General features: G+C 39.4%; 1 protein-coding gene across 2 annotated transcripts in view; it reads right to left on the bottom strand.

Moving 5' to 3' along the window:
* Positions 1–7,363: 7,363 nt before the first annotated feature.
* The window catches only part of HSPA4L (heat shock protein family A (Hsp70) member 4 like), a 29,136-nt gene continuing 23,510 nt past the window's right edge, over positions 7,364–12,989 (bottom strand). For both annotated transcript variants that reach the window (XM_086747764.1, XM_086747763.1), the window contains one exon: positions 7,364–12,628. In XM_086747764.1, the coding sequence (XP_086603890.1) occupies positions 12,434–12,628 (195 nt within the window). In that variant the 3' untranslated portion in view covers positions 7,364–12,433. The remainder of the gene's footprint in view (positions 12,629–12,989) is intronic.

Below are 12,989 nucleotides of genomic sequence, written 5' to 3'. Positions count from 1 at the left end.
AGCATAATTTCTCCTTAATCGTAAAGAACATTGTAGCGTTATTTAAATATGATTCTCTCTCTTGTGGGCTTTTTACCTTACCCCAGTGGAGTATCTGAATCCCAGTTCAGAATCCCCTAATTATCTGTCCCTATTTTATTTATGATAGTTCTTACATCATCAACATGTTGTGCAAACTCAACAACAAAATTAACTGGGTTAGGATTTCTGCATTAAATTAATTAAATTAAATTAAATTATATTTGTCTGTGGAGATCCAAAGTTTATACCAGCCTTTTGCCAGACATATGTTACTGTAAAATATGCTCAAACCAAGAGAGAAGGAAAGAAATCTCTCCATGTTGCTCTGCTGCAGCTGCCATGAGCAGACATATTCAAACTGCATTGTTTTCTACACAGAGGAGAAGGAAGAGTACTGGTAATCTGTTTGCCTGAGAGGCCCACAGCTCTGCAATTCCATCTCCAGGGATCTCATTTCCGTGTTAAACAGGACAAATGACAATGACTCTGTCTTGCCTTTAGCTAGGTTGTCTCAGTGGCTAATTGCCCCTACTTATGTGTGCATTTATTTTAGAGTGACTTTTCCCTAAGTTTGGCCTCAAGCCATTTAGCTTTGCATTTCTTTTCTGTGAAAATACCAATCACTCCCATTATCTTATTTAAAAAAAAAAGTCAGGTGGTGCTAGGACCCCTGCTTTTCAAAAGTCTAAGGTTATGATGTTGTATTTGGTTTGTAACGGGGCCTGACTGAATCCAGCGGTACACCTGCTGTGTTTGGTGCCCTTTCTGTGACATTGTGTGGCTGATCTTTGTGGTGCTAATGCCCTTTAACTCTTTCACACCTTCTACCCTGCTCTGTACTGTCACATGAATCCACTCATATGTCAGGTCATTCCATTAGTCCTTTAAAAATATTATTACGGTATTAATTTTTAGTAGTTAGCTGAGGTTTCCCCAAGTTCCAGCAACTTGGGTAACTCCTTCAGTAATCTCTGTATTTGAAAGAATGGAGAAGTGGAGTCATTTAAATAGTAACTTCTGATTATTTTTTTCCCCTCCATTTTGTTGCTTTAGAATAGTGCCAATCTTTGTTCTTTATTTCGCTCTGCTTTAAGTCCAGAGCCAAAACAGATGCTCTGTTTCATTTTAATAATAAATGAAAACCATACGGTCCTCTGGACAGATATTTCTCAGCAAGACAAATGCACTGCTTGCAATTTGTACCAAGTCCTTTTTTTAAAAAATCTGGATTTTAGTTTGCATTAACCTAAAAACTGTCCAATTTTGCTTTAATATATACAGGTCTCTTTGGTTTTATGATGTCTTGCTTCCCAGACTAAGAAGAGCGTATCAGTAGAACAATTAGAAACCGTAGGAGATGTCTTTTTTCATAGAAACATTGCACTCTAACACTAGTGAGTGGTACTCTGTTGAAACTGTTCCTATGGCTGCATTTATTTATTTCATGCCAAGTGCTATAGAATTAGATTACTTTAAAAGTCTGTAGTTTTTCTAGTGTAATACAGAGATGGTCAAGCTGACACTTTGCATGTAGTGGAGATTTGCTTGCTATTACCAATATTCTCCTAAGTATTATCCTCTTACCCAAGAAGGCACAAATGGTTTGGAGAATGACTCAGTCAGATCCTCCCTCCTCCCCTGAAGACCTGAGAAGATGGCTGTGCTTTTGAAGAAAGCTCATTTAGACAACGTGACAAAGTTTGATGAGTTCTTTGTTACTTCAGATTTGATTTTTTTTAAGTTTGTGTAACTTCTCTCACTTATGACTGCTTTAGCATGCAAAAATGCTAGAACTAACACATTCAGCTCAGGTGAAGGGAAGAAGGAAAAGAAACAAACCACATAATGCATCACTCGCTCTCTTATGACAATTAAGGAGTGGCACAGGAAGGTGTTGAAAGGATCCCTGTCCAGATCTGCTTTGATGTGTTAACTTTATATTCTAAATATTAGAATAAGTTATGCCTTATCTTCACAGGCATATGCCCAAGAGATTGCTGTGACCTGCCAGGGAGCGAGCTTAGCAGCAGCGTGCTTGTGCAGGGAGTGTATTTCAGCAGCACCGCGAGCTGTTGAAGCAGAGAAGGGCGAGCAAAGCAATCCAAGCACCAGGGCTTGTCCTGCAAGTCTGCCTGTGTGTGTTAGCAACGTGATGAAGTAAATAAAATCCTGTGAGACTTCTTCACTAGAAAGCAAGTCCAACAACTGTCAAGAAGAACAGCAACTTATTTTTTAAATTTGAGGTTTGTAATTATACAAAACTTTAGTGGAGTATTTCTTGGCCTAATACCACTGAAATGCGTGTTTTGATTTCATATTTATGATGACTGCCCTGTGAAGGAAAAGCCCCTTCCACTTACTGTCTCTGTGACACCACACAGACAGTTTTCTCCGATATTCTTCATTCTGGATGGTAATGCTAGAAAAATTGGGCAGGGAAGGACTGATTTACCCAAAACATAAAATTGAATCAAGTCTAGCTTATGTTTGCCCTTTTTTTTTTGTTGTTGTGTATTTTTAATTAATTTATTTTATTAAAGGGAAAGTATGTGATCATGGAGGCTTGGATGCCTCTCATTACATAGAATTATGTGTTTCTACAAAGAATATAAAATTTTATAAAATTAAACTTTTCTTTGTTTCACTGCCTACCCACACAAATGTTTTCAGAGCTAACCTTTCAGTCACAGAACTGAGCTTTCCTTTCAGAGATGGGAAACCTTGCTCTTGTTATTTAAAATCATCTGTCTTATGAACACTTGAGTGGTGAAAAGCGAAGTTTCTGTCAATAACAATTCATTACTGGGCACTTGTTTCTGTCTGGCGTTTCAACGGCTTGATCATTAATTTTGGAATGTACTTGCTGGATGTTTGTTTTTTTACGGTGGTATGCAGTCTTATCGTGCTGCTTATGTTAAATAGAGTAATGTAATAATTGCAATAAGTACATCTTACAGATGAGCATAAAAAATGTCTTGCCACTTACATGCTTTTTCTTAAAAGGCACTATGCCAACATTTGTGAGAACAACCGCTCTGCATCCAAATATCTAAAGGTTACACTAGCCTCATACACAGGTGGAATTTCAGCTGTTTGTCTTCAACTCTGAAAACCTTTTCATCTCATTTCTTTACCTTTTCTCTTGACAGCTCAGTGGCTTGGTACACTGGAGATGCAACTCCACAGATACACTTGTTGGCTGAAGTGTATGATCAGTGTGGTTTGATATCCGAGGATTCACTAGTCTTGTTTTTATCCTTACCCAATGCCGGCATCATTCCCTCTCCAGATACACTGCCAAACGTATTAGTTTATTTAGGTATTCACTAGAGGTTTCCTTCATCTTCCTCATCGAGTATTCAATTGCCAGCAGTGGGTGTGACTGCCAGTATTGACAGCTAGTTTTATTTGCAAAGGTAGACAGCTCCCTTAGGCACGGTTCCTTTGTTAATGGTGTTTCCAAGCCATACAGAATTATGCAACAGCCATGAGAGTGACTACTGTCTTATGTCATATTTTAATCCTTTTTCTAATTAGCATTTGTGCTTATATATGTTGTCAGAACTCAGACCTTTGCATTTACCTGTTCGCTGAGCTTACTGTAAGCAGATGAAGTTTGCATCTGTTTCATAGAACGCAAAAAGACCACTGAATAGAAAACAACTGGATTTTTAACTGCACTTCAATGCCTCTGTGCAGGAAGACAGGATCATAGTAAGCAATGCTTTTGGTAACAAGTGGAGCACTCGTATCTGAGCAGTCTTTTAAAGTTAAAAAAATACATCTTATTGAGTATAGATATTCTTCTAAGACATCATGAGTAAAAAAGAGTTAATCTGCCTTTGTAGAATGTACTGTTTATTTTGCTCTTCTGTCAAAGGAGAATGAATGGATTTTCCCCTGGCTTTATGCTTCACGCTAGCAGTAATGCTAACTAGATGATTGTAGGAGGAAACGTGCCTGTCATATGCAGCATTAGGTGTATTTATTGTACTATGAACATTTATGATCATCCACTGAGCCATCAAGAGTTACCTTCTGTCACATGAAGCATAGAAGTTCTCAGAGAATAAATGATCTGAAGTAACCATCGCTGCATTCCTTTGATCCGAAACAACCTATGACTTTCATGTAACTGCAGAGGCTTGCCCAGCTGTAACATCCTCAGCTTCCTCTGAAATAAGAGCTTAGCAAAAAAAGAGAGTAAGATTTCTGTCAGTTTTAGCGATAGAACTGATCCCTAATTAAATGAATGTGGTTGTTTTCCACTGTCCTGACTGATAATGTATTTGAAGTGCCTGCTTAAACCGTGCGACTCCTCTGAAGCTTAGGACAGAGGGCAGAAACTCTGGTGGACTATGTTAGAGTCTAAATGTAAGCAGCTGTAGTTCCACTGAAATTAGAGAAGTTGTATTGCTTTGTACAAAGGCTCAATTTGATTCTCAGGTTGGCATTTAAAATTCTCAAAAACTGTGAAATTGCATTTCTTCTGTGACATTTCCAGCTCAATAGTAAACAGCCTTACTCATAATGAATAGAAGGAAAAATAAGAATAATGGGATTTTTTCACCAGTAAAATTCGTAAACTGTCAGGTTGGGTTTTTTGCCTGTGTTGACCTGATGGCTTCACATGCGCCTCACTTACAAGCATGCGTGCTTTTTAGTAAAGCCTGAGATTTGGCCTGCGTTTCAGGATTAATGAGCCTGTGTTGAGCTTTGTGCTGGTGTGGCTGCACTGGTACTTGAACAAGGCAGTTTAAAACTGGCAGGGATCAATCTAACATGTGACTGAAATTTGGAGGTATGTGAAGCAGTATGTAGGCTAAGCTTTGAAATACCTTTCTTAAACAAAGAACCTATGCTCAGCTTTAATTATTGAGCTCTTAGTTCTCCTCCCTGGTGTTTTCCCCTACCATTAAGAGACCAGACTGGTTTTCCTTGAGAACTTTCCATGGCATGTTTATGCCCATGATACTTTATTGCTTAAGGCTGACAAACAATAGCGTTGCTACAGTGCAGTACAGTCTCTGTTTTCCTTTCAGTAGCCCAAGCTTTTTTTTAAAAAAACGTTTTCCACTGGAGATTCTGCATGTGGCTTCTCAGGAGAACGACATTTCTCTTTTAAGCATACTCAAAGGAAATATGTGAATTTAGATGTCACAATGTTTTTAGTTGTGAGAGACTGGGAGCTGAACAAGTATCTTGAGACCTGTGTGATTTCTGATGCTTTGCCTCGCACAGGAAGGGGCTGTGATTGTCATTTGTCTGCCTGATGGTGAGTTCTCCAGAGGGAATGTCTGTTTCAGACAGAAAAAAGAACTGAAAACTTCTTAATCCTGTAACTGACCCTGCCACTGCCCTGCTGATCGAGAAAAAAAAATAATTTTCTCACTTACCCTACTTCTACACTATGAAAATACATTTATTTCAGAAAATGATTTTTTAATTTAAATTGATATCTTTAAGAAACAAATCAAACTTGTCGGCCATGTGATTCCGTTTACTCATCGGTAAAACTGACAACATGTTTCATCCATAGCTGAGGAGTGTGGGTGGAGGGGAGTTATTTGTAATGTAAGTGAACGAAAAAATAGTTTGTGCAAAGAATGACTGTTTCTGAAATACTAGTTATTCAGTATTTTCTAGTTTGAGTAAAATCCTTGGTATGTCATGAAGCTTTGTTTCAATGACTAATACATTTTTATGGACATGCCAAGTTTGAACCCTCCAATCGAGTTACTGGCCCTGCAGCAATGTCCCTAAGTCCGTGTTACAGGAATATTGTGTAGCTTATATAAGTGCTGTCAAAGCCAGGTGGAGATTGTTTTTGCTAACTGTGTTGGACTGCAATGCCAGCGTGTGGTAGTCCGGTGATATTACTCAGTGGAATTTCACTGTTTATGCCAGCATAAGATTTTTTTCCCCCTCATATCTTTTGTACGTCTTAGAGATGTTATTGTATTTGTAACTGTGTGTGCTATAGTTGATTCCTGTCTCTGTAGATACCAAGTGTGAGATTAGTCACTGGTTTACCACTAGAGCCAGGCATGACATCATGCCGATATCGTTATGGAAACAATTAAGTCATTGGTATAATTAAGTCATTGGTATGTTTTGCTCATTTAGCCTTGGTTTTAAGTGTCTGCCATATTTGTTCCTGTATGGAACGTAGTACCAGGTTGTGCCGTGTTCTTAAGCAGGCACAATTATTTTTTTTATTGTCTTCTCTGGAAGTTCAGTGTATGTTCATCAGTCAGCCTCCCAGTACTTTGGTCTTCTGTATTTGGAAATCATATCTTCCCGATTTAATTTTCCCACTCTTGACTATACTTATTTGTTTGCAACTGTCTTTGTAACTCCATACATCGGTGGGTATCAGTATGTGATAGATTCTTTGACTATGAAATGATCTTTGTGTTATTGTTGTAGAGCAAACGCAATTACAAAAGCAATATTTATTAGTTGTGAATTACAGTAGTGTTTCCCCTTTCTTCCCTGTTCATCAGACTTCTCGTTAGCAATCAAGTGCCTGATATGCATATCTTTTGAAAAAGAAGCATTTCTGTTCTTTAACTGTAGAGCAGTATAGAGACTCTAGATGAGTTCCAGATCCAGCAGTGCTCAGTGGTTTGCTTATGCATATTGAGTATTTTCCCTGCAGAACTTAGTCTACATAGACTTGCCAAAAAGGAGACTTGTTCATAGTCAGTCGCCACCCCTAAATCGCAAACCTTGCCTGTGAAACTAATGGTATTGTTGAAATATTTTATTAGACTTTGTTTATTGAGATCCAAGTATCCAAAGCCTGGAAGAAATGCAGACTTTGTAAAGCTTTTAAATTTTATTGAGGAAGACGGCTATAAACACATTGAGTCATCTTGTACTTTGATACATTTGGACAGGTGATGCAGATACTCCACCGTCACTGCGTGCTGGTGGAGCAGAGAGGGATGGCCCTTGCACTGCTAAGGCATGAAAGGACTCCTGGAGTGAGCCCCTGGACTGCTGCCTTCCTGCTGCCCTTCGGGATCATCTCTGAGAGCCAACAATGCCCAAAGCCATCCACTTCCCCAGGTGGTTCAAGATGCAGGAAAGTAACTTGGAACTTGTATGATGCAATAAATAATTCATGAGACATTAATTAGCATGAGAGAGTCTGCAGCTGACTGGCATAGAGAAGCATAAGAGGAACCACACCTGACCAAGCAGGACAGGGTGAGCCACCAAAAATGCCTTTTTCTTACCTTTCTTATTTTGGGCAAATGTACATTGTATTGATCCATGACACCAGACAAGGTTGCGTTTAAGAACACTGATGTAAAAATGAGGTCTTGGGTGGCACTTTATGGTTCAAGTAGCAGTTTATATATTTATTATAATTATACACAACCTTGACAATCTATATTGCCATTCAAAAATAAATTGAAGTATTGTCAGTTTGCACAGGAGCTGTCACTAATAAGAATCCTGTTTACATACAGAGTAAACATTTTGCATACTTAAAACACTGCTTTCAACTCAAACACTCCCATCTCTTCCCCCCGCCCACCATCCTGTGGAGATATGTTTAGACTACGTAAATGAACTTTTCCAACTATGCAACATTCAGGGACTACCACCTTTTAAAATGAATTTAAACCATTTCAGCACTTTGTAGAGGTGGCCAAGGGGTATAGCTCTTAATTGTGTTTTTGTTTAAACTGACTCTTCATAGATCACATTGCAGCGAATCCTGCTTTCCATCACTTGATGTTATTTCCTTCTGACCACAAAGACAGAAAACAGGGTTCAGTAACTGCATCAGGTAAGTCAGATGAGCGCATGTCTGGTTTAGTATTCTGCAGTGCCAACAGTCACATTTAGTTGTTTTCACCATTATTTACATGTGTAACAAGTGGTTAAAGTCTCCCAATTTCAACTGTGGAGAACTAAGAATTTACCTAAGTTGGCTATCATACACTTTCTGTAGTGTACTACAAAGAGTTTGTATTTATGCTCCAAATCCTCTCCTGGGAGTTAAAATGAAAATTTGAGGCATCAACTGCCTTTTGTTAAGCAACATTTTTTTTTAACTACCTCTTTTGACAAAGCTTCTGTCTTCTGGTGCCTGAAAGGTTAGAAAACTGAGCATAACAAAATAAAAGGCAACATAATATTCTTCCGTCCACTTAAAGAAAACTCACAACTAGCAGCAGCTCATGTAAGCGTCCTTAGAGCGTGCCACTACCACACTGATCTACAACTCAAGTTTGGGCATCTGGGCTTCAGTTTAGAAAAGCTCAAAGAAATCAGGACATTACAGTATTACAGCTTGGTAACAAAAGTGAAAGCCCTGTTTTGAGCAATGAGGTTCATGATGACACATTTATGGGAATTGAATTTATCTGTTTTTCCTACAGCAGCTGGCTTGGTGCTTTAAACCAGCAAATACAGCGTATTTTTAAAACGGCTTCACATTTTGGCAAGCTACTGTCAGTTAACTGAGAGGGTGGGACAACCAAAGCACAGAGAAGTGTAAAGATTTCGAGGTTTGGTAAGGTTGTGAAGTTCTCAAACTAATGTCAAACAATACTTGGGAAGAAAAGTCTCCAGCCAGCTCCTTGCCTCTTTCCTCAAACTGTACTTAAATTTAATCCCTGCAGGGAAAAACCCCACTTAAGTATGAAGCATTTGAGAACAGTAAGATGAACAACGTATAGCAGAGGCCGGAGTTCAGCACACGGAGACGTTTCAAAAATAGATTAAACCATTTTAAATGCTGAAGACACAAAGGAATCTTACCGAATATGTTGCTTTAGATTAATAGCCTTCCCTTTTCAGTGGGAGAACCCCAAATGTCACACTGCATGCCTCAGCAGCAGCACCCTGGGGCTGCCCAGCAGGCACACAGTGCTGCTGCAGCAGGCCCTCCTCCCTCAGAAGTAGCAGGGCAGTAGCAGCAGGTCCCCTCCAGAGAGCCAAGGGCACCTTCCCCTCCTTCTGCCACCTTCTGTCGTGAAGCTGAGCGGTGACACAGGTGATAGGGGCTTCACCTAACAACCAGGAGGGTTTGGATCCAACTGCCTCCTCTCAGTTTTGCAAGCATGCCCCAAAGGGAGGATTTAAACAGTGAGAGGAGGACACTGCCTGAAGCAAAGAAGGGAGAGGATTCTTCATTCAAATTCAGACACACATTCAAATTCAGACCAAACAGGACAGGCAGCTGTGCTGGGTTATTTTATCATGTAGCACCCCTGTCAGTTTGAAGAAAGAAAAGTTTAACTTAAAGGGACTGTTAAAAGTCTGTTTATGTTATATCTGAAGGAAATAAAGAGATAATTCTGAAGTTTAAACGACTGTAATAAAAGATGTGCAAAGGAAGCCATGAATGAACTGTCGCAACTTAATTTAGTAAAGCAAATTAATTTTAAAGCCATTTGTTGAGCAAGTCCATTAATGCTCAAGACAGGAGAGAATCAATTCTTTAAAGGAAAGATGATGTTACTGGTAAAATAAAACAAAGTATTTATGCTATTTCGTAACTAAACTTCTACCTGAAGTAGACTGTGCTTAAGAAAAGGGTGGGTTTGTTTTAAAGCAAATTCTACTACCTTCATTACAAAGATGGTGCTGCTTCCTATTTTTTCTTTTTGTGGGATGGAGGGAACACTTTTAAACATTAGCAATGCATCTTGCCTTCAGCAGAAACTAAGAAAAACATTAACAGCAAAAACCTGCTTTTAAAACAGACAAGATGCAGAGTAGCTACTACTGTTGGCTCCCTAACAGAACTTGTTATTTTATGCTGCAAGATACTCATTCTGGGGCTGTCAGGGTAGCCACAGGGTAACTCACTTGTTGAATCTGACGCACAAAACTTTGTCTTGAAATTGTGCATAGCTTATAAAAATACTTGAGAACCTTAAGTCTGCATCCTGGTAAAGTTTCCTCTTTGCAACCGAAAACAGCTTACATGTTAACAAGTCCTGTGTTCACTCATTCATGTGAAGCTCATTGTGGAAAGAACAGTTTTGCGCCTCCCAATGGGATTCTTAACAGGCAACCAGTTGCTCTCAGCCATCTGTGGGCAGTATTCCTCCTCAACTGGGGATCTAGGGGCAGAGCAAATGCACAACAAAAACCCCTTTCTAGTAAGAAAACCTTATAACAATTGCTTGTCTTAACCATATCTGCTTGTACGCTTGCTGTAGAATTATTCCGGCCTTTATGCGTTAAGAATTGCCTCAAACACTTGTGATGTAGTATTAAGCATCTGACGACGAGAAGCAGAAGACTTTCTGCCCTTACAGATGGCCTTCTAGCTACCGGAGAGCTTATACTGGAGATTTTCACTACACTCTCCTGCCACGTATCAGGAAGTCTACTAGACAAATTGTGTCTAGTAGATTCTAGGAAGCCAATACTTAAGAATGCTACTAATTACACTGCTCTGGTAAAGCTGTTAATATCATAATGATGTTAAAGCCTACAAGACCAAAGCTAGCTCAGTCACGTACTGACTGAAACTTAGGACAACTGACACTGAAGTACAGTCACCCCCTCAGTGCCAAAGATGTGTGACTACAGCGGCAAAATTCAAGACTGCAGTTGTGGAGTAGCTGCAGCTCTCTTCAAGGTCACTCAGTTCTTGTTCAAGGGCTTTAAATATGTAAACTCAAGGTGCCAGAACATCCAGAATTGTGTAGAGGAAGAACAAAGCAAAGTACATGCATCTCAGTCACTTAATGTAAGTCTTGAAGATACAATTCTAGCACTTGAGCTAGCTTAGCAGGTTTATATACAGCTGTAAATGATGCTTCCTTTCTCTGGGAAGGTATCAGAGTCTAGTTCACCTCTACCAACTCTAGCTTGGGTCATGGACCACTCTTTGTAGCATGAACAGTGTGTGAACACAAAGGGCACGGCTGGAGATAAAATGGCTTCCAAAGCCAGAAACAAGAGCATGACCCTTCCCTTGTTCACAACAGCAACAAGCACGTACAGAACTGCTGCAGGAATGCCTGGTTAACACCCGAACACCTAAACGCATTTCTGCAATGGAGTTGGAGTCACTGAACGATTACACGGCAACTAATCTCAGTCCCTTACGCTGACTTGAGTGAGAAACCACTTCTCATAGAGCAGCCCATATTCTGATAATAGGAGTCAAAAGAAAAGCAACTTGCTTTAGCAAGTGCTACAGTACCTCTGACTGACAGAAGCATTCAGAATACACGAACGTACACTGGACCTTGACAGTGTCCAGGATGTGTCCAAGACATACCAAAGAAAACAGTGACTCAGCTGCGTAGTACGTTATAGACATGGTCATTAGATCAGCTGAATGACCAAGGAGAACAGGTACGCTACGCAAGTTCAAGTAGATTCCGTCTTTGGGGTAGTAATATCCAGTTTGTAAGCTCTTTTGTTTAGACCCTTGACCAAAGGATTTACGTGCCGAGTACCAAGGCTGAAATAAGCTCTCACTATTTCAAGTTTGCAAACAGCACTGAAGCAACCTCAAAAATCAGGGTGCTTAATATCCAGCTTGCACAGCACCATTTCTGTTGTTTCTCCTCCCCTGCATGAGATGTGGTCGAGCTGTAGATTTCATTCAAAACAAAAGAAGTGGAAGTAGTAACATGTGCAGTAAGACATTTTCAAGGGAAAGCTATGTAAGAGTCCTTGTATATTCTACCCCTTCACACTATTATCATTAGCATTATCCTATCATAAGCACAGTACATTATGTACAGCGATGTGCACTGCGACCATTCACTTAAGTTTCAGCACGTGGCAGAGCCATTATGCCAGCATTTTGAAACTAGGATTGTTGGTGGTATGGGAATCTAAAAAATGTTTAAGCTCGTATTATTCAGTTTATATGAAAAAGACCATACAATTCTCATGGTACATCAACAAGATGGACTAGTATGCCAACTAACCTCTATTTTAATATTTAAATTATAACAATACAGTAACTAGAAAAGGTCAGTGCTTCAAGTGACAAGTCTTGCCACTTAAATTCCAATATTTTTCCAAAATAAAGATGCAATTAGATCTACACTTGAGCATCAGTAGTGCAATACAGTATCCTTTCCTGAATAAAGGAGCTGAGGTTTATCCACAATAAAAGCTTTAAATAAGGTAGATTGTTGCCATTTATATATCAATTCTGTATGTCTGATATAAAATATATTGGGAAAGCTTAAACTGACTTATACAATCTACATTTGGCTAAAGCTCCACATAAGCAGCATCAGTGGAAATGAACATCAGAGGTGTACTTAATATAAAACACTTTCAAAACTACTCAGCAACAAATGACAGAAGGTTGGCTAAGAATAACTGAACAACTGAGGTGTGTACCAGACAAAAAGAATGGACCCTCTGGTTACTTGCACTATTTTAATTAAGAAAAGAAATGCAAGATTTAGTCCACTTCCATTTCTCCGGGTGGTTTGGTCTGCTGAGAGTTGTCCTTCGCTGGTTCAGGTTTTGGTTCAGTACCGCTCTGTCCATTCACTGGTCCGTTGTGTTCACCATTAGCTTTTGACTGCCCATCATTGGGAGGTTCTATCTTCGGTTTGGGCTTGTATATAATGGGATTGCAGAAGCTATCCAATTCCTAGATTTAACAGAAGTGAGAGACAGCAAGTTTATTTGGCGGCACAGTAATTGCCTTGAACTAGAATGTCTCAAATTTGCTTCTGGTTCAAGATGACCTGTGATTTCATTTTCAAGGACTAGACTTTTCAATTCTATCAGGTCTAGAAACTTAAAATAAAACCTTTCACTAGCTAAAGCCCTTCCGATGTGCTGAAAGCCTATACAGTAATCAGTTTTCTAGCAAGCCTGGTGCTGTAACTCACAATGTTTTAAAAAGGCTGCAAAGGTACTGCTGTAAATCAAGAGCCAGAACTGAAGATTGATAGAACTGCTGCTCCCTCCGTATGGATCTTTTCATAGCTTTAAAATCTCTCCAGGAG

This window comes from Chlamydotis macqueenii, chromosome 4 (genome assembly GCF_036417535.1).
Source record: "Chlamydotis macqueenii isolate bChlMac1 chromosome 4, bChlMac1.mat, whole genome shotgun sequence".
NCBI lineage: Eukaryota > Metazoa > Chordata > Aves > Otidiformes > Otididae > Chlamydotis > Chlamydotis macqueenii.
Note: the sequence above shows the minus strand (reverse complement) of the source record. Positions and strands in the feature narration are given on the sequence as shown.